Below are 22,935 nucleotides of genomic sequence, written 5' to 3'. Positions count from 1 at the left end.
AGCCTGACAAACCACCAGCAGCACCCTGACAAACCACCAGCAGCACCCTGACAAACCACCAGCAGCACCCTGACAAACCACCAGCAGCACCCTGACAAACCACCAGCAGCACCCTGACAAACCACCAGCAGCACCCTGACAAACCACCAGCAGCACCCTGACAAACCACCAGCAGCACCCTGACAAACCACCAGCAGCACCCTGACAAACCACCAGCAGCACCCTGACAAACCACCAGCAGCACCCTGACAAACCACCAGCAGCACCCTGACAAACCACCAGCAGCACCCTGACAAACCACCAGCAGCACCCTGACAAACCACCAGCAGCACCCTGACAAACCACCAGCAGCACCCTGACAAACCACCAGCAGCACCCTGACAAACCACCAGCAGCACCCTGACAAACCACCAGCAGCACCCTGACAAACCACCAGCAGCACCCTGACAAACCACCAGCAGCACCCTGACAAACCACCAGCAGCACCCTGACAAACCACCAGCAGCACCCTGACAAACCACCAGCAGCACCCTGACAAACCACCAGCAGCACCCTGACAAACCAGCAGCACCCTGACAAACCAGCAGCACCCTGACAAACCAGCAGCACCCTGACAAACCAGCAGCACCCTGACAAACAAGCAGCACCCTGACAAACAAGCAGCACCCTGACAAACAAGCAGCACCCTGACAAACAAGCAGCACCCTGACAAACAAGCAGCAGCCTGACACACCAGCAGCAGCCTGACAAACCAGCAGCAGCCTGACAAACCAGCAGCAGCCTGACAAACCAGCAGCAGCCTGACCCTGACAAACCAGCAGCAGCCTGACCCTGACAAACCAGCAGCAGCCTGACCCTGACAAACCAGCAGCAGCCTGACACTGACAAACCAGCAGCAGCCTGACACTGACAAACCAGCACCCGCCTGACCCTGACAAACCAGCAGCAGCCTGACCCTGACAAACCAGCAGCAGCCTGACCCTGACAAACCAGCAGCAGCCTGACCCTGACAAACCAGCAGCAGCCTGACCCTGACAAACCAGCAGCAGCCTGACCCTGACAAACCAGCAGCAGCCTGACCCTGACAAACCAGCAGCAGCCTGACCCTGACAAACCAGCAGCAGCCTGACCCTGACAAACCAGCAGCAGCCTGACCCTGACAAACCAGCAGCAGCCTGACCCTGACAAACCAGCAGCAGCCTGACCCTGACAAACCAGCAGCAGCCTGACCCTGACAAACCAGCAGCAGCCTGACCCTGACAAACCAGCAGCAGCCTGACCCTGACAAACCAGCAGCAGCCTGACCCTGACAAACCAGCAGCAGCCTGACCCTGACAAACCAGCAGCAGCCTGACCCTGACAAACCAGCAGCAGCCTGACAAAGCAGCAGCCTGACAAAGCAGCAGCCTGACAAAGCAGCAGCCTGACAAAGCAGCAGCACCCTGACACTGACAAAGCAGCAGCACCCTGACACTGACAAAGCAGCAGCACCCTGACACTGACAAAGCAGCAGCACCCTGACACTGACAAAGCAGCAGCACCCTGACACTGACAAAGCAGCAGCACCCTGACACTGACAAAGCAGCAGCACCCTGACACTGACAAAGCAGCAGCACCCTGACACTGACAAAGCAGCAGCACCCTGACACTGACAAAGCAGCAGCACCCTGACACTGACAAAGCAGCAGCACCCTGACACTGACAAAGCAGCAGCAGCCTGACACTGACAAACCAGCAGCACCCTGACACTGACAAACAAGCAGCACCCTGACAAAGCAGCACCCTGACAAACCAGCAGCAGCCTGACCCTGACAAACCAGCAGCCGCCTGACCCTGACAAACCAGCACCCTGACAAACAAGCACCAGCCTGACAAAGCAGCAGCCTGACAAAGCAGCAGCCTGACAAAGCAGCAGCCTGACAAAGCAGCAGCCTGACAAAGCAGCAGCCTGACAAACAAGCAGCACGACAAACAAGCAGCACCCTGACACTGACAAACAAGCAGCACCCTGACACTGACAAACAAGCAGCACCCTGACACTGACAAACAAGCAGCACCCTGACACTGACAAACAAGCAGCACCCTGACAAAGCAGCAGCAGCCTGACAAAGCAGCAGCAGCCTGACAAAGCAGCAGCAGCCTGACACTGACAAAGCAGCAGCAGCCTGACACTGACAAAGCAGCACCAGCCTGACACTGACAAAGCAGCAGCAGCCTGACAAAGCAGCAGCAGCCTGACAAAGCAGCAGCAGCCTGACACTGACAAAGCAGCAGCAGCCTGACACTGACAAAGCAGCAGCAGCCTGACACTGACAAAGCAGCAGCACCCTGACACTGACAAACAAGCAGCACCCTGACACTGACAAACAAGCAGCACCCTGACACTGACAAACAAGCAGCACCCTGACACTGACAAACCAGCAGCAGCCTGACAAACCAGCAGCAGCCTGACAAACCAGCAGCAGCCTGACACTGACAAACCAGCAGCAGCCTGACACTGACAAACCAGCAGCAGCCTGACCCTGACAAACCAGCAGCAGCCTGACCCTGACAAACCAGCAGCAGCCTGACCCTGACAAACCAGCAGCAGCCTGACCCTGACAAACCAGCAGCAGCCTGACCCTGACAAACCAGCAGCAGCCTGACCCTGACAAAGCAGCAGCAGCCTGACAAACCAGCAGCAGCCTGACAAACCAGCAGCAGCCTGACAAACCAGCAGCAGCCTGACAAACCAGCAGCAGCCTGACAAACCAGCAGCAGCCTGACAAACCAGCAGCAGCCTGACAAACCAGCAGCAGCCTGACAAACCAGCAGCAGCCTGACAAACCAGCAGCAGCCTGACAAACCAGCAGCAGCCTGACAAACCAGCAGCAGCCTGACACTGACAGACAAAGCAGCAGCAGCCTGACAAACCAGCAGCAGCCTGACAAACCAGCAGCAGCCTGACAAACCAGCAGCAGCCTGACAAACCAGCAGCAGCCTGACAAACCAGCAGCAGCCTGACCCTGACAAAGCAGCAGCCTGACCCTGACAAAGCAGCAGCCTGACCCTGACAAAGCAGCAGCCTGACAAAGCAGCAGCCTGACAAAGCAGCAGCCTGACAAAGCAGCAGCCTGACAAAGCAGCAGCCTGACAAACCAGCACCCTGACAAACCAGCACCCTGACAAACAAGCAGCAGCCTGACACTGACAAACAAGCAGCAGCCTGACACTGACAAACAAGCAGCAGCCTGACACTGACAAACCAGCAGCAGCCTGACACTGACAAACCAGCAGCAGCCTGACACTGACAAACCAGCAGCAGCCTGACACTGACAAACCAGCAGCAGCCTGACACTGACAGACAAACCAGCAGCAGCCTGACAAACCAGCAGCAGCCTGACAAACCAGCAGCAGCCTGACAAACCAGCAGCAGCCTGACAAACCAGCAGCAGCCTGACAAACCAGCAGCAGCCTGACAAACCAGCAGCAGCCTGACACTGACAAAGCAGCAGCAGCCTGACACTGACAAAGCAGCAGCAGCCTGACACTGACAAAGCAGCAGCAGCCTGACACTGACAAAGCAGCAGCAGCCTGACACTGACAAAGCAGCAGCAGCCTGACACTGACAAAGCAGCAGCAGCCTGACACTGACAAAGCAGCAGCAGCCTGACACTGACAAAGCAGCAGCAGCCTGACACTGACAAAGCAGCAGCAGCCTGACACTGACAAAGCAGCAGCAGCCTGACACTGACAAACCAGCAGCAGCCTGACACTGACAAACCAGCAGCAGCCTGACACTGACAAACCAGCAGCAGCCTGACACTGACAAACCAGCAGCAGCCTGACACTGACAAACCAGCAGCAGCCTGACACTGACAAACCAGCAGCAGCCTGACACTGACAAACCAGCAGCAGCCTGACACTGACAAACCAGCAGCAGCCTGACACTGACAAACCAGCAGCAGCCTGACACTGACAAACCAGCAGCAGCCTGACCCTGACAAAGCAGCAGCAGCCTGACCCTGACAAAGCAGCAGCAGCCTGACCCTGACAAAGCAGCAGCAGCCTGACAAAGCAGCAGCAGCCTGACAAAGCAGCAGCACCCTGACAAACCAGCAGCAGCCTGACAAACCAGCAGCAGCCTGACAAACCAGCAGCAGCCTGACAAACCAGCAGCAGCCTGACAAACCAGCAGCAGCCTGACAAACCAGCAGCAGCCTGACAAACCAGCAGCAGCCTGACAAACCAGCAGCAGCCTGACAAACCAGCAGCAGCCTGACAAACCAGCAGCAGCCTGACAAACCAGCAGCAGCCTGACAAACCAGCAGCAGCCTGACAAACCAGCAGCAGCCTGACAAACCAGCAGCAGCCTGACAAACCAGCAGCAGCCTGACAAACCAGCAGCAGCCTGACAAACCAGCAGCACCCTGACAAAGCAGCAGCACCCTGACAAACCAGCAGCAGCCTGACAAACCAGCAGCAGCCTGACAAACCAGCAGCAGCCTGACAAACCAGCAGCAGCCTGACAAACCAGCAGCAGCCTGACAAACCAGCAGCAGCCTGACAAACCAGCAGCAGCCTGACAAACCAGCAGCAGCCTGACAAACCAGCAGCAGCCTGACAAACCAGCAGCAGCCTGACAAACCAGCAGCAGCCTGACAAACCAGCAGCAGCCTGACAAACCAGCAGCAGCCTGACAAACCAGCAGCAGCCTGACAAACCAGCAGCAGCCTGACAAACCAGCAGCAGCCTGACAAACCAGCAGCAGCCTGACCCTGACAAACCAGCAGCCTGACCCTGACAAACCAGCAGCCTGACCCTGACAAACCAGCAGCCTGACCCTGACAAACCAGCAGCCTGACCCTGACAAACCAGCAGCCTGACCCTGACAAACCAGCAGCCTGACCCTGACAAACCAGCAGCCTGACAAACCAGCAGCCTGACAAACCAGCAGCCTGACAAACCAGCAGCCTGACAAACCAGCAGCCTGACAAACCACCAGCCTGACAAACCAGCACCCTGACAAACCACCAGCCTGACAAACCACCAGCCTGACAAACCAGCACCCTGACAAAGCAGCACCCTGACCCTGACCTGATGTGTGTCTTACATATAAGGTTCAGAATTACCTGTTTTAGTTTCCATTCATACCTTTATGAATTAAGATTTTCTGAGTGGAAATGTTAAAATCATATAACAATATTTTAACAGTGGAATGAATGCATAAGCAATTAAGGAACTGTTAGTTAAATCCACATGAAGCAACATAACGTCTTTAGTAGTAAAATGTGATGTATCTAGGAGTGACAATATGTTTCCAAACATTTGTATGTGCTGTGGTTTGCTGACACTAAATAATGTTAGGGGAAACAAAAAAACGACCTATTGACAGTTACAGGGTAGTGTGATTCTTGTAATAAACTTAGTTTTACCAAAGTCCTGTGTTAGTATTCAGTACAACATACACTGCATACATCCATCTTGCTTTCAGTGAGGGAAGATTTTTCTTTAAAAAAAAAAAAAAAATTTGTTCCTTGGTAAAGTTGGTTTGTCTCACAGGTACCGAATTTGTATAATTAAAATAAGATAAGATATTGACATAATATATTTTTGGTTTTATAAACAACTGACAGGAAAAACAAAAACCTGAGATATTACCATATCCAGTGGTAAACAATAATCAGTCCCAAAAGGGCTTTCCTATATTTTGCATTTGTGTCAAACGTCCACATTATCAGAAGTACTCAGGAGTCCAGACGGTCTCCAGCAGCACTGGCATACAGCTCTCAGCTCACAGACGCCACCTGGCGAGTGAACATGGCAGAACCCTGTCTGTGCTGGAGCCGGACTGCCCGTGGCATCAGCCTAGAACCTGCTCTGCTGATGCTTGCCGCTGGTTCCGGGGATCGGAATGAGCATCTCGTCAGGAAGCCTCAGCTCTGTCCGTTTGTCTTGGGAAGCGGGGTGGAGGCGGGGGCGGGGCGGGGGGCGTATGGCATGGCACCAATCCGCGTCGCCTCATTTGAGAGATTTTTGGTCGAACAGCTGCAGGTCCAGGCGCACCCACACCTCGCCTGTCGGCACCTCGTGCAGCAGCAGGCGCCTTGTCGCTGCTCCCTTGTTTTCCAGCTCCTTCTTGATGGTGGCCACAGGAACTTCAGTGCGGCCCAGGAAGTCTAACAATGATACAAGCAGCCATGATGAAAGCGGCCACCATCAAACGCTAGTAATAGAACACAGGCCATTGTGGCACAATGAAAGAAATTAAGCAATAGGGGGGGGAAAGAAATAAACGGTCAAACACAAAAGAAATTATCTAGTAGAAGGGTTGCAGTGAGACTGCAGAATATACCAGGGCATAAAGTAGAGAACGTAGTTCATCTGTATGTGTTCTTGGGCTGTAGGAGTAACCCGTACAAATACAAAGAGAATGTTCAAACTCACACACACAGAACCAGGGGGAGGATATGGAACCAGAACCCTGAAGCATGAAACCACAGTGATACCCCATGGAGAAACTTAAAATGACGTGTAATAAATAAATAAATTAAAAATAAATTAAAAGTTAAATTAAAAAAAAAAAAAAACAAGACGAAACTTCAAATATGACACCCAAATTTTTCTAAGGGAAATTTAACATCAGCACATTTAACATCAGAACTGTTCCCAAGACGAATTTCAGGAAGTGTCAACGTGTAAAAAGAGGAGAAATAAACATCTGAAGAAAGGACTAACCATCGGGAGAGAACTGGTCCCTCTTGAAGATGGTGACACATAGAACATCCTGGTACAGGTCCTTAATGAAGAACTGACAGTTGAAGTTCCACTTGGGGTTGATTGTGTCATTTATTGTCCGGGAGGTGAAACACTGTGCCCCCATGGTCACCTCGCAATATGGATTACTCTTTCCTGGAGGGTGTAGGCCATCAAAAAAAACCATTAAACCCAACCATCAAGCCATACATGAGGTACAAGGCATTAGGGGGTTAGCGGCTGGAGTTTCGGGAGATAGGACTTGACCTTTGACCCTCACCATTGGGCTTGCAGGGCTTGAGCTCTGTGGCCTCCAAAATAGTGACCAGCAGGCGGCCAATGCCACTGGTTTTCAGGGAACGAGCTGGAAATGCATACAGCAAGTGATGCATGAGTCGAAAGACCAAGGAACAATAAATAAGATTCATAATAAAGAAGTTAAGATGCAAGGAACTCCCAAGGAATTGGCAGAAATAAGATACAGCAACTGGAAAAAAAAACTGTAGTTAATGGGGCACTGCAGTCTATGATAGGGTTATCAAGGGTTCAGTAATGAAGGTCTGCATAAATAGACTGTACAGCAACCAAAAGGGAAAGTAGTAGGTTCTTAAACTGCAACGGATGTGTTCACTGGAAGGACAGGCTGTGTAAAAGAGGGAAACTCAAATTCAGGAAAAACCAGTGCTCAGCTACAAACTCAGACCAAGATTTTGTTTTTACAAACCAGTTGAGTAGCCTTTGACTGACTCTCTATGCTCAACTGGTTGGAAGAAACAAATTCTTGCTCATGGGGTTTGTAGGTTCTGGCTGTGAAACGTCCAACATGGACTAAAACATGGGGTCAGGGTTCTGAAACACTGAATAGGGTAATGAATATATACTGGTGACTTAGAGGATTTTATATTACAGATACATAAATATACACACACACACATACATATAACTAAATTAAATAGGAAAAGGACAAGCAATTTTGTAGACAGATGAATAAAACCATTACATAATCAAACTGGACTGAAGGGTTATGCTAAGACACTGAAAAGGATTAAATGCAAATAAAATAGTTCACCTTGGTAAGCTTTCTCTCGCTTCTTCTTCTCAGTCTCTATGAAATGTTCTGAAGCAGCTTTGATTTTCTGCGCCCAGGCAGTCCTGATTGATTAAATAAGAAGAAACACCTGATTTGTTACCAGAACAGGACACCGAGGGAGCCTCCTTGTGGACTGAAGCCACAGCTTCCTTGTTCAATTCTCCTTAGTCTCTTCTCTAACTCCCTTCCTTCCCCACTCATTGATGTTCTCTGTCCTGAGAGTATAAACACGGTCGATGTGGGAGATGTGGAAGATTGGCTCATCGCTAGACGGATCGGAGGGCATCTTCACCAGAACTTCATTTAGAAACACGGGCTGGTTGGATAGAAGACCAAAATCGGGTCATAGACTCGCATTAAATTGGAAGTACACACAGTAGAGAAAGCCCGTAAAAATGGGCTAAACATACAACTAAGGAAATGGCACCTCTTTCTAGAAAGTTCTACTCCGAATTGTATGGATATGAAAAGTTCATTTAAAACGCAATGTATGATTTTGTGCCGTAAATGTAACTGTCTGGTATTGCTAGCCCCCTCCATTACTCCCCAGCATGAAAAAGAGTCTCACGTTCTTGTACATCTTGAACTGCATGTTGCACTTGGGACTGAAGAGCTTATCCGTCCCTGATGAGGTGAACTGCTTCACTGCTTGGGTGAGCAGCAGGAAGTCATTGAAGAGGAAGGTGTATAACTCCTTGTTGCTCTTAGTTTTATAGACCTTGCCGCTGTGTAGCAGCTTTCGGGGACCCAGGCAGTTGGTCAAGGAGTTGAATATCAAGTTCTGTAGGGAAATGGAACAATTGGAAGTGTCCAGTAAACTGTAGGAAAGCTGCAAAAATCCAGACCCTAACTTGTAGTAGGATTAACTCTGTAGACGACTTTGTTAGAGGCTGTGCATGTAAACAAACATTTGTTAAGAACTTCAGGAGGGAATATTGTAGATTATATAAAACCCAGGCTATAGACAAGAGCTTCGTGATATAGTTGCATTAGATGTGCTCACCTCAGTGATGCCTTCACACTGGACATGGCTCTGAATCCACTCTAACCTGTCGGAGTTCTCCTTCTCCCGGACCCCCTCGTTGACCTGCAGACAGAGCTCCTCGGCCCTGTCCAGAGCCTCCCGCAAGTGTCCATGGTCCAAGTGATTCTCTGGAGTGTTCTCGAGAATCTGGGGAGCAGGAGATTTGGAAATAGGTCTGGGACCTGCCTAAGAATGAACTCTGTCTTTGGACAAGGACTGTGGAGTTCAGGGTAGAGTGAAGTTACTGGCGGTTTGATGTTAATCAGATCCATCCATCCATCCATCCATCCATAAATAAACTGGTGCAGCACGTTTTGTAACAGTTGACATCCAACATTTCACAATACCCATACTCACTGTTAGGTTGAAGAAACAGTTGTTAATCATTTCTGTATGATCAGCAATGAGTGTAAATATATATGTATACGTTATTTCTTATCTTCTAGCCACATACTCTTAGCTATTGTACTCTAAGTAGGTGGTTAACAGCTGCCTACTTAGATAAGAATCTCACTTCCCTCTCTTGCGCCCCCCATTGACTATAAATAAAGAAGCCAAGGGGAACCACCCTTTGTAACACATTCTGCTGTAGTTTGCATTGCAGAGAGTGTGGGTACCCTTGCAAGTAAAACTGTAACCTGTGTGTGTCTCGTAAATGTGGAGTTGGGGTGGAAACGCCGGGCGCTTTCCCCAACATAGAATTTGGTCCTTCGAGCCGGATCCGAGGAACCCCGAAGACGTCTCCAGTACGCCGAGAGAAGCGACACCGAAGTCTGTCGACAGCCACTCGAAGTCGGGTGCAAGAAAGACCTGTGATGTGAATTCGTCATCAGGCCGGTGGTTAGAACTGCGCTCGACGTCTGGTGATGTCTGAAGGACCTCGGTGACGGATCAGAGAGCACACTATACAGGTGAGAGATACGGCACCTAAGTGAGTAGGTGGCCAAGTGAGAGATACGGCACCTAAATAAGTAGGTGGCCAAGACATGCATGTGGTTGAGGTTAGCCGAAATTAACCGGGAGAGAAAGTAGGCGTTGTTGGAAATATATATATTGATGTATGTGGATGTGTTTTTATAGGTTTTAGATTAACCTACACGATCCACCCTAAAAGCAACAACATACTGGTGACTGAAGGATCAAGGACGGGTTTCATCCCTGAAAACTAACACCGCTGCTCTAATAGGGAGCAGTAGAAGGCCGTGTTAGTGTCCTCCTGAGGTCTCATGCCAGATACTTGCTTTTAGGATTTTTTATTTTTTGTAGTGTATCCATTAAAAGGTAACAATGGGGAAGAATCAAAGTAAACAAATGGAACTAGAGGGAGATGAGAAGTTTATGGAAGGATATAAGCCAGGATCAGGACAAATAAGTAGATGGAGGAAAAAACATGGGTTTGAAGGAAAACTCCACACTCCAGATATATATAAAAGCTCACAGACTTTTGTATAAAAGCTAAACTTAAAACTGGAGATGTTACAGACTACCAATAAGAAAGAAGGTAAAGACAGAAAAAAAGAATATGTTTTTTCTGATGCATGGTTGGAACAAAGTAAGTTAAGAGATGTACGTAGAAAACAGAGTATGCAACAATTACATGGAAGGATAGAGATAGTGTTTATGAGACGAGCAGATTATGGCAGAATAGCGCAATGTAAACAAAAAGATGGAGAGGAACCTGAGGATTTTATGGATAGAATGAGAGTTGTATTTAGAGGAAACTCAGGGATCCCATTTGATGAAGAGGCAGTAGGAGTGTACCAACAACAGCTAAAACGAGCTTTTGTCGCAGGCCTAAAGCCCGAATTGCGAAAATATCTTGACAAACATTGGGTACATCAGAATACTGGTTCAGTCCAACAAGCACTAGAATATGCCCAACACGCGCAGAGAGCGCAGAAACAGGAAAAGACAGACACAATATTCAGCGCCTCAGATGTAGTAGCGTTAGTGCAAATGAATCCTCCGGGGAGGGGAGGATTCAGAGGAAGGTCAAGAGGCCGAGGAAGGGGGAGAGGTGTTTTCAGAAACAATTACAGGAATTCGTCTCAGCAAGATAACATTTGCTGGACATGCAGGAAACCTGGACACTTAGCTAGGAATTGTAGAGTAGGGAAACAACCATATAACCCAAACTCCATTGAAAACAATGATCAATGACCCCCCTCGGAGGCCCCTGTTACCGACACCATCCGAGGCAAAACAGAGGTGATTTTAAGAAAGGAAACGGAGGTCACTTTACAAGACCTTTTAGATAAGGAAATAGATTTACAAGCAGTGTGTCAGTTATTAGCAGAAAGGCAGTGGGAAACCTTGCCAAGTCGGAAGTTAGTCATAAACGGCAAAGTATATGAATGTCTGTGTGACACTGGAGCATGTAGGACTGTCCTAACCTCCAGTCCTCCCGGAGTCACATATTCTTCATCAGTCATAAATATAAAAACGGCAGGAGGTCAGACAGACAGACATCAGTTAACAAACCCAGTTGCAGTAAAAGATAAGGAAACTGGACTTGAATGTCAAGCACAGGTGTTAATAAGCCCTTCTTGTCCTGTTAACTTGTTAGGTCGAGACCTTATGGTACAAATGGGCATTAGCGTGGTTGCCACAGCCACTGGCATGAAAGCAATCGTAAATGAGGAAGCTTATGTTGTGCAAGGAACCACAACACCACAATATTACTGGTCTCTGGACCTAGGGGGAACTGCACAGACACGAGAATTATTGCGGAAAACTAGAGAAAAGCAGTCCCCTAGACAGGCCCAGTTCATGCCTGACGATGCCTTACACGTCACTATGTGGTACAAAGACACCCTTGGACCAGATTATGTCTATGACAAAACGTTTCATGCCCTCCAAGACACTTGTATAATATATGTATGTTAACCCCACCACTGGGTTTTCAGCAGCCTCAGTCATTTTATCTAACAAGCAACAAGCTGTATTTAGAGAGAGAACACCACACGTATCTCTTTCAAAACCACCCCAGATGCAGTGGAGAGATGTAGAGATGTTCTTACGAGATTCTATGCACAGTTACAATGACTACCAACCCGTATCTGGCTCCTGTTGGAGCTATGATGAGAAACACAATGTGTGGCGGTTTCCTTTGGGATGGAGAGTTCAAACCACTCCCACCACACACTTAAAGGACCCAACCTGACAAATTTTTTCAACCCTGGAGGAGGGATCATGTCCAGATCTAGATCGCCTTCCAGAAGGGTTGTGGTCGTCCTCCCCCACTGATGTAGGGCTGGTAAAGGGATTCCCACCTTACAAAGTAACTGTGAAATCAGAACACCGTCCGGCAATACCCATTAAAACCTGAAGCAGAGAAAGGTATAGCCCCTGTAGTGCAAGACATGTTAGCATCAGGAATATTGCGAGAGGCTCCTGAAGCCACTTGCAACACTCCTATCTTTCCAGTCCAGAAGGGACATACAGGGAAATGGCGCATGGTGCAGGATTTAAGACCTGTTAATAACATAGTGCAACATGCAGCACCAGACGTGCCTAACCCACACTTATTGCTCAACTCATTGACTCCTGATAAAAGCTACTTCTCAGTAGTGGATCTTAGTAATGCATTTTTCTCAGTACCATTGCACCCTGATTCTCAACATTTATTTGGATTTACCTATAAAGGGAAAAAATATACATATACTAGACTCCCTCAGGGATTTTCTGAAAGCCCACATGTATATACCATGGCCCTTAGATACTCTATGAGTACCTGTGAAATACCATCACATAGTCAGGTATTACTATACGTGGATGATATCTTAATAGCAGCAGATTCAGAACAACATTGCAAAGAAACTACCCTAACTGTGCTTCAGCATTTATACAATACTGGACATAAAGCTTCTAAACAGAAGTTGCAGTACTGCAAAAAGACAGTTGTCTATTTAGGGCATAACCTTTCACAAAAAGGTCGCTCGCTGCTAGAGATAAGGAAACAAGCTATACAGGAAGCACCTAAACCACAGACTAAACAACAGATGCAATTATTGTAGAGAATGGTTACCAGATTATGCTTTTCTAGTTCAACCTTTGCAAAATTTAATATACGGGAAGGAGATGACTCTAAAGGACAAAATACAATGGACTGAGGACGGAGAAAATGCTTTTACAAATTTAAAAAGAATGTTGCAAACCAATGTGACCCTTGCTCTACCAGATTATCAACAACCATTCACCCTATGTGTAGATGCTAATCAAGGTTATATGAAAGCAGTATTAACACAGCCATTCGGAGCAAAAGAGAGACCGTTAGCATTCTATTCAAAACGATTAGATGCAGTAGCAGCTGGCTTTCCACAGTGTTTACAGGCCTGTGCAGCTGCTGCAGAAGCAGTAAAGGTATCAGCAGAATTGGTACTTTGTCACCCCCTCATACTTAAAGTTCCTCATTCTGTGTCTCTAATCTTGTTGCAGACACCGCTTCCATTCTTAACACATACAAGACATCTTACCTTAGTGTCACTTTTGCTCTCACAACGTAACATTGAACTTCAGCGGTGTGGCCTATTGAACCCTAGTACGCTTCTCCCTACCGCAGAGGATGGGGAGCCACATTCTTGCAAAGCAACAATAGAAGAACAAACAAAACCAAGAGCAGATATTCTGCAAACTTTTATACCAGGATCAGAAGTTGTTTATGTAGATGGCTCAGCATCAAAAAATGATATGGAAAAAAATAAAGTTGGGTATGCTGTAGTTACATCTACTGAAGTGTTAGAAGCCAATGCACTCCCTTCTACTTGTTCAGCACAAGCGGCTGAACTTTATGCTGTGATCAGGGCATGTGAACTGTTCAAGAACAAGTCACTTACTATCTACACTGATAGTCAATATGTGTTTGCAGCTGTCCATCACCATGCAAGAGTCTGGAAAAATAGAGGTTTTAGAACATCACAGGGCACATCTCTTACTCATACGAATTTGCTACTTAGATTATTAGACGTTGTGCATTTACCGACTCACTTTGCACTGTGCAAATGCAAAGCACACCAGACTGATGACTCTGCAGAAACCGCAGGAAATAGTTTTGCAGATAAAACCGCCAAAGAAGCGGCACTGAAACAACCTACCTTATCAGTGGCAGACATTCTTTTTATAGATAGCGATGTGCTATGTGATGCACAGATTCATGCTCCTAAAATAGAAGTACAAAGTTGGATCAAAAGAGGAGCAATACAACGAGAGAAAGTTTACTATATGAATGACAAGCCCATCCTACCAAAAAATTTATACAAAACAGCTGCTTTGGTGAGCCATGGAAATACTCATGTCTCAACAGGAGGGATGGTACATATCATACAACAATATTTCTATGCTATAAATTTTTCTGATTATGCAAAACAATTTTGTAGGACATGCTTAATTTGTTGTAAACACAATGCACAAGGAAACATCAGACCAAAACGTGGCCAGTTCCCCACAGCTGAGTATCCGTTTCAAGTTGTACATATGGATTTTATTGAATTATCTTGGTCACAAGGAAAGAAATACTGTCTAGTTATTATAGACACCTTTTCTAAGTGGGTAGAAATATACCCTGTAAAGCATTGTGATGCAATGACCGTTGCAAAATGTTTGGTAAGCCATTATTTCCCTACCTATGGCATACCTCATATTATAAGATCAGACAATGGGACTCATTTTGTAAATCAGACTATGTCCCTTTGCTCACAAGCATTAGGTTTTACGCTTAAGAATCATTGTGCGTATCACCCCCAGAGCGCAGGCTTAGTGGAAAGGACCAACGGCACTATTAAAACAAGGCTAAAAAAGACAATGGAAGAGACAAAAAGGCCGTGGCCAGAATGTTTGTCTCTAGTAAAATTATGGATGAGAATAACTCCCACTCCTGCAGGATTAACACCTTTTGAAATAGTGTATGGTAGACCATTTCCCCTAGCAACTGAAATGAATGACATAGAAAAAGCAGACCGAGAAAATACGCTGGCTGATTGGATGCGTAAACTACTAACATCACAACAAAAACATAGCCCCAGTAGTCTGCCGGTAAATTCTGTTTCTACTCAACAGGATAACTTGCAGCCGGGAGATTGGGTCCTGGTCAAGGTCCTGTTGCGGAAAGATTGGAGCACACCTCGGTGGGACGGTCCTTATCAAGTCCTCCTCACAACACCAACAGCAGTAAAGATCGCAGAACGACCTTCCTGGATACACAAAAGTCACTGTAAACCCATCAAGCCCTTATCAGAGGCCTCAGCAACAGAGTAGCAGTGGAAGTCCGCTACAAAGGCACAGTAACCAATAGGGTGCTGTTGTCTCAACCCGGTGAAGAAAACAACTGAGCTGCACTCTATTTAGGATGGCCCTGATAGGGTGGGGATGTGGTAAAGTGACTCTAGGGGTCATTCTTGTTGTAGGACTTGTATGGTTGTCCTGGCTCTCACCAGCTCCATTACAGCACCTACGGCGATGGACCCATGATGACTTCCATCTACGCCCGTTGCCCGCTGACCACTCACATCCATTTATGCAAAACTACTGGTACCGATATGTACATGATACTGTAACAGCGAAAAATGTGACAAATTGCTATGTTTGTTCAGTAATGCCCACTCATAGTGAAGGACCTACGGTGTATGGTAAAGCTATGAACATATCCCAAGCCAAGTGCGCTGCTTCTTTCGCAGGAATAGGATACCAGAGCCGTCTTTCCCTTATATTTTCGCTAGCAGGGGAAGATGTGAACATAACTATACCTGGGACTAATAGAATGACAGTGGTCCGAATTAAGTATCAGGAGGCTACAGGAAACTACCCAGATGACGTTGGGTTTCAAAATGGTACCTGTATACAGGATTTCTGGGTAGACTTCGCTGTTGCTAAAACTAATGTCTCACTTCCTTTTTCTGTCTTGATGGACCGAGACCCACTGACATATCAGCATGCCATTTGTTTTAAGCAAGATAATGGTACGCGATGGATAGGAGGAAACACCACGAACTGTAACCTAACATATGTAGACAGCATGTATGGATCTCCAATTTCGATGCTTCGCCCCAGTAATGGAACATATTGGGTGGACGGAGTAGCATGGTTGTGTGGACCTCGTGCATACTTTGTCTTACCACCGAACTGGTTTGGAGTGTGCGCTCTTATTTTTGTTTCAGATCACACCTTCCTGATAGCACAGGAAAGTAAAACTTTCTTCAGAAGCAGGAGAAGGCGTTCGATATCAATACAACCCCATGATAGTGTGTGGGGAACCGACGTGCCCGCTGAACATAAATTGTGGGGAACAGGCAGTAAAGTTATGCTGGCCCTGTTCCCTGGGCTAGGAATTGGAAAACTCATGCTACGCGTAGAAACTCTAAATTATAGACTAGGTCTATTTATGAATGATTCGATACTGATTAACCAAAAACAAAATGAACAATTAGACATAACCAGACAGATGGTAATCCAGAATCGTATGGCATTAGACCTACTGACAGCCGCACAAGGAGGAGTATGTGTCCTCCTGAACCAAACGTGCTGCACTTACATTCCTGACAATGTGCACTCACCCAATATGACATCTGCCTTAGACCGCCTCCGAAACTTACAAAAAGTGATGACCATGGACAGTCGACCGCAGTCCTCCTCATCCTGGTTAGACTGGTTTATTACAGGAACATGGTGGTCAATACTGATGAAAACATGCCTACCTCTTCTTTTGTTTTTCATTTTATTTTTCTGTTGTTTTATTACTGTTATACCATGTTTGAAAATGTTTATTAATCAAGCTCTTAATGCTGCTTTTCGGACACGCAGTACAATGTTTCTCTCCCTTACCCAAACTATAGAGACAGAGCCTGTTTCCAGCGATGGCGATGAAGAAGACATATAATTCATAATGACGGCCGAGCCGAAAGCACCCGTGCAGGGCTCGGACCTGAAGAAACGGAATTAAATGTTTTCCAGGATAATGACAATGTGGTCTAAATGAAGGTTGTACCTAAAGTGCTTTTGCAACTTCTACAATGTTGATGCTTCTGATCATACTGTCATGATAAACAGGAGGGACTGTTAGGTTGAAGAAACAGTTGTTAATCATTTCTGTATGATCAGCAATGAGTGTAAATATATATGTATACGTTATTTCTTATCTTCTAGCCACATACTCTTAGCTATTGTACTCTAAGTAGGTGGTTAACAGCTGCCTACTTAGATAAGAATCTCACTTCCCTCTCTTGCGCCCCCCATTGACTATAAATAAAGAAGCCAAGGGGAACCACCCTTTGTAACACATTCTGCTGTAGTTTGCATTGCAGAGAGTGTGGGTACCCTTGCAAGTAAAACTGTAACCTGTGTGTGTCTCGTAAATGTGGAGTTGGGGTGGAAACGCTGGGCGCTTTCCCCAACACTCACTCTTCTGCCTGAAGTTTTTGCATTTCATTGGTATTTAACTCCAGCAAAACAGCACATTCTTTCTTGTATTTGCTGACCATGATGATGGTCACAACCATTATCATTTGGTCCCCAAAGGAATTGACACGAACTGCATCTTTGGCAGGGCAAAGTCATACGTAGCAGCAACCCAAATTGAGCTAAATCCAAGGCAAATTGGATGAGGCTAATTCGTCATGCCTCCCACATCGCACACTGAAGGAGGGACCACGGGTGACAATGTGCAGGACTTACGTTCTTTATGATGAGTGGATAGCGGGTGATTCTCTGCATAGGCTTCAGCAGGAAGCTGGACAGTGGCATACCTTTACACCGGTGATCTGTAGCGATTTTCTGAGAGAGAGACACACACACACTTAGGAGTCAGAAACCCTAGCCTACGTCCTTATCTAAAGCACCACTCTAAATTTCAGTCTAGGTGCTTTAGAAGAGTTGAGTCCAGAGGTCTCATAGAACATAGTATTGGCCCGCAAGATATCTTTATTTTCTTCTGAAATGAATTACAAAGAACAGTTCAACATCCATTTAACCCGCTACCGCTTTTTCACTGAGGACATTTGGACGGCTGCAATTCTCCCGCTTACCGATCGCTCTGGAACAGCCTTTAACAATGAACTATCTACCCCTCCCATTTGTTCCAGGGCTGCTGCCCACCATTCCTCACCTTGAGGAAGTCCTTGAACTCGGGTTCCTTGTCAGTCTTTTGTTGCAGCAGGGCTGCACCGTTAAGCTGGCAGCTGCAGAAGCGGATGTAGGCCTGCATGTGCGAGAGCTCCGAGGCCAGGATGTCCCCAATCATCTGCACCGGCATCTTCTCGCCACCCGTTTTCTTCCTCACCCTCAGTGCCCTGCCATTCACAAACACAATCACCAAAACCGCAAAGGCCGCCAAGTCCAGTACCAAGCAATTTCTTCGTAAAAGTTCAGGTGAGTTTCAAAAACAGAATGCTGGCCAGTGCCATTCTCAACAAACATTCCAGTTTCCATGATCTTTAAGTGCAAAAACTGTGCAGCCTGTTTTGTTATTATCCATCGACTGCATAGATAATTCCTTTTCCTGGCACTTCTCTATTTCTGGGACTTCACTCTGCCTATGACATTTGCTGTTGTGGGACACGATACTCGCAGTTCGTATTCCTAGAGCAAGGTGGCAGCATCGGATCACGTTTCATTCCCAAGAATTTCAGCTACCAAGAAGAAACAAGCTTGTGGAAAGACACACTTGTGAAGTTTGGTGTTGGACATAATCAGGTCCTTCCAGTTGACGAAGATCATGGCCATTTCAACATCTGTCAGGCGTCCCGACTCAGACATGGGCTTGTAAAACACCTGGAGAAAAAAAAATGAGAGACGGGCAAAGTTGGAAAGGGTTAGTAAAGGTTAAGAGGGATAACAAAATGTTAGGGAAAATAAGTTAAACATGTTCTGGCACAAAAACCTACACTCAAAGCCCTATACATGAGATCCATGACAAGAATATAAAAACTCAAAACTGCAAATGCTTAAAGCAGACTGAAGTGCAAAGACCTCACGGGGGCCCCACTGCAGATCATACCTCCAGGACCAGCTGAAGGTCAGCCATGTATCGCTCCTCCGTCTCAATGAGCTCGTGGATGTAACCCTGTCGCTTCCTCTCCTGCGGACTCATGGTGTCCAGGCTGGTCAGGTCAGCACACCCTGCAGGGTCGGGGATGACGGGGGTGGGGGTGGGAGTGGGGGGGGGGGCAGCCGCGGTCAGCAGCTGTCTTGCGTGGCCCCAAACATGTGGCTAAACCACTGGCTTGAGAAGCCGCTACCCGGAGCTGTCGCTAAGTCACTGCGCGAGAACAACCCTCCCGTCCGTCTTACCTTTTGCTGAAAATTCAGATGCGCGCAGACGCTGAAACTCCATTGGGTAACTTTCAATACGCCTTTTTGCATGAGCCTCATCCCCAAGCCTTAAAAACCGCAGCCAGGTTTCCTCTCTCGAACCCATTTTGCCTGGGACTGTAACCATCCTAGTGCTTAGCTTCTTGAATAACCTGGTCCTGGATATATATATATATTAGACGCTAATAACCAAACCTCACACCATCCTTGTGTAAGACAATGACTTGCCAAAAAAAAGCAGGTGCTTTTTAAGCAAATCCTTTATTTTCACGATAAATGTACATATGTATAATTTGAAGCACATTTTCAAAGTAACACAGCTTGGGAACTTTAACACAGACAAACTGACTTGACTACTGCCAATGCACTGTGGGTAAATTCCCAGTGGGGCCAAATGAAACCTCAAACTGCATAGACTGTTTAACAATTAATGCAAGGGATTCATTCAAAATGCATCTCTCTTGCCAGCAGCATAAACAGATTGCAAATTTGCATAAACAGAGCAAACCTTTAATTGCTTGCAAAATGTTTTCCAAGTAGAGGATATTTTTCAGCTGTTAAATACCTTATTCAGACATTTCTATGCCTTACTGCAAGTAATCACACATATTGTAGACTGAGCACACAATATCACAGTCATCCATTTTTTTTTCATTAAACTGCACTTTCATATAAAATAAAATAAGTCAATACAACTAAGAGTAAAATCTGGGCAAACCAGGTTACATTCAAAATGCTTGTAGTTTTACTACAAAGTGCCGCAGCAGTGATGATTTCTTGAACACTGAGGCACAGAGAGTTTCACCCTGATGTGAGAGCAAAAGACCACACTTTATAAACCACCAAATCTGCCATTTTTATCCTTAACCGAGTAATACGATTCTTTAGCATTTGTTCCAAGGACATTGTCAACACATGAATTTACCTCTGGCTAATAGTTACACTGGCATGGACCAAATAGTCAGCAGGCACCATGCAGAAGGATAATCTTCAGAGTCTAAACCTTAGTGACCAAAAAAAGAATTAGCCCATCTAACATCTGAATTTTATCAATAACCAAATAATCAATGGTATCTAACTGCAAGGCAGATTTTCATTTTAAGTTGCATGAAAAAGCAAAGTGTGAGGCTCAGTGGGCTAAAGCCTCGTTTTTCGCCCAGCCTCAGTACATCTGCGGGTCCTTCAGCAAGGCCCTTAACCCCCAGCTCCCTGGATGCTGCTATGGGTGGCTACCCTTTGCGGCCAGCTTGCTGTCACTTACAGAAAGCAAACTGGGGGTGGCGTAAAGAGAATTTCCCCATAGGGCTCAATAAAGTATCAATTATTATTAAATAAAGACATGTATCTTAGTTATAACTAGTTTTTAAACTTGTTAGAACCCAGAAACCGCAAAACATGTACTGTTAAACACCAGCAGGCCTTGTTTCGTTAAAGGTTATGCATATAATTACCTGAATTAACCACTCCATCTTGGTGGGGGGGGGGGGGGCATTTACATTGACGTTACCTCCCTAAGGTCACTTAAAGCAAAAAAAAATATATTCTAAAACATTTCCAGTATTATGGCAGATCAGCTGAAAACTCACAGCATCCTGGTCCAAACCCCCTCAGGCGGGAAAGCGGCAGACACTGCACCGGGGCACTAACAGGGCAAACCAAAGTCCACCAAAGCCCGCCGCGAGTGTTCGGAAAAAACAGCAAACAGTGAAGCAAGGACCCAGAACTTTGACCCTCGAATGGCTCACCGACCCCCACATAGGGAAAAGATGAAGGCTGCAACCAGTGTATGACTGCCTGCTTGAATACCCTTCCACTCCATACATTATAACAAATAACACCCTCAAAATACACAACTACATGTAAGGCAACAAAGGTTTCCCCTTAGTCTAGGTATGTATGACGAATATTCTACACACTATACCCATAGGCAAAACACAGTACTTAAAGAAGTACGTAAACAGCCAGTAATCGTTGAAGCTCATGTGTCGCCGTAGGCAAGCTACACCACCAGGGCCCCCTGTCTGCGACAAAGTGATATTGGCTGGCTAAGGCAGCGCCTCACCAAAAGATGGCACCCCAGGTGGCTGCCTATGTCACCTAATGGGTTGACCAGCACTGAGCACAGTACTATAGCTAAAGCCATGGGATTTCGTAGAGGGAGAGGATTAGGGTTAGGGTTAGGGTTAGGGTTAGCAGGGTTAGGGTTAGGGTTAGGGTTAGGTTTGCACTCATGGGGTTGGCAAAAAAAACCTACCAATGGAAAGCATGTGTCTGTGTACATGTGAATTCATACTGTGAACACACGCACACACACTTATGCAATTACCCAACGGTACGTAGCCCATAACTGAACTACAAGCTAAGCGTAAACGCACCGTTGCCTGCACAGATTATCCCAGATTTTCCATCTGCGCAGTAACATTCAGATATAACTGTCAGTGAGAGACGTTTTAACAAACAAACAAAAAAAAGTTAGGATACTCAATTGCACTTAGGGTAAAAAGCCATTTTTGAAAGAAAAATATGTTTTAAATAGTTAATGACTATGACTCTACATACCTTCACGCTCTCCCAAAAAGCTGTTTAAATGATATGCTTTATACTTTAAATATGGCATCAGCATCTATCACTGGCATTGTAATTGCTTTGCATCATAAGCAAGAACAATTTTAAAGACTAAAAACATGAATATAAAAATTACAGAGGGGGGCACTTGCTGTTGGACTGGTAGGTGTGTGGGACCTGCTTCAACACATGAGGAAAAAAATTTAAATAATAATAATAATAATAATATTAAAGCAGAAGTAAAAGAAAGTGAATTTGATGAGAAGGCAGGCCCTATCCAGCGAGGAAGCATTGACTGATATGGAGCACCTAAAGGGTATCTGAACAGCTCTGAGAAGCTGTGGAGGAAGAGGCAACGATGCCGTCCTACAAGAACAACACAGATAGAGGGAAAGATGGAGGGAAAGGTGGGGGGGAAAGAAGGGAAAGATGGCAGGAGAAGAGTGTAAGGAGGGTGGACGGATGGATGGAAGGAGAGGAGTGCTTCTCTGAAGCACAACTCTGAGAAGAAACCCAGTCCTAATAGGCGGATGGCAGAAGAGAGAGTATGCACGCCATGATGTGGAAACTCATCGACCCTCTCATCATGGTTTTTTATGAAGACATTTGCCAATACCAGGTAGTATCTTTCAAACTGCCCTACTTCACATCACCAGGCCTCCCATGAGGTCACCAATGAATCATTTCTTATCTGTGTTTAGGTTTCCCCTGCAGCACACAGCTACTGCAAACTCTCTCGATTCATCTTTGGACACAAACCATTTCTGTTCAGAAAGTCAGACCCAAGCAGGAAGCCAAACCGTAGCCTTGGTAGAGCTGCAGTCAGCAGGAGAACAGCCCTTTGAGAGACCCATACAATGCAGGTGGGCACTGTAACGTGGGTCAACTTTTACCCGAAGGTCACTTTCCACCTTAGATTTTGGAACTACCGCTCTCTCATTTATTGCCAACAGCATGAAACACTAGGCTGCAAACTTGTATCTTAAGACATTTGCAACTATCAACAAGACAAACAAATATTACTTGGGGGGGGAAAAAAATTAAACTTACATTGTTGACTGGGATCGGACTCCGTGGTCATCTTGACGTAATTGGTGGGGAACAAGCCGACGACGCCATTCAGCTCCCCTTTCCACCAATCAGCATCGTCCTTGTTCAGCACATTGATCAGTTGACTTTTGGAGAAGCTCATCTCATCCTCGTTGCCCGCCTTGTAGTGATG

The 22,935-nt window shown here is 46.4% G+C and overlaps 1 protein-coding gene across 1 annotated transcript; it reads right to left on the bottom strand.

The window, feature by feature from the left end:
* Nucleotides 1-6,000: 6,000 nt before the first annotated feature.
* Nucleotides 6,001-22,794, bottom strand: LOC125728560 (intersectin-2-like). Its single transcript, XM_049005456.1, has 12 exons — nucleotides 22,764-22,794; nucleotides 18,835-18,956; nucleotides 18,502-18,608; nucleotides 17,944-18,127; nucleotides 17,514-17,612; nucleotides 8,829-8,996; nucleotides 8,394-8,606; nucleotides 8,023-8,141; nucleotides 7,805-7,887; nucleotides 7,016-7,099; nucleotides 6,718-6,891; nucleotides 6,001-6,158 (listed from the first exon to the last, which is right to left on the bottom strand). The coding sequence occupies exons 1-12, from the start codon at nucleotides 22,792-22,794 to the stop codon at nucleotides 6,001-6,003; spliced, it is 1,542 nt and encodes a 513-aa protein (XP_048861413.1).
* Between the last annotated feature and the right edge of the window lie 141 nt (nucleotides 22,795-22,935).

This window comes from Brienomyrus brachyistius, unplaced genomic scaffold (assembly GCF_023856365.1).
Source record: "Brienomyrus brachyistius isolate T26 unplaced genomic scaffold, BBRACH_0.4 scaffold319, whole genome shotgun sequence".
Classification (NCBI taxonomy): domain Eukaryota; kingdom Metazoa; phylum Chordata; class Actinopteri; order Osteoglossiformes; family Mormyridae; genus Brienomyrus; species Brienomyrus brachyistius.
This window is presented reverse-complemented; position numbering and strand designations above follow the sequence as displayed.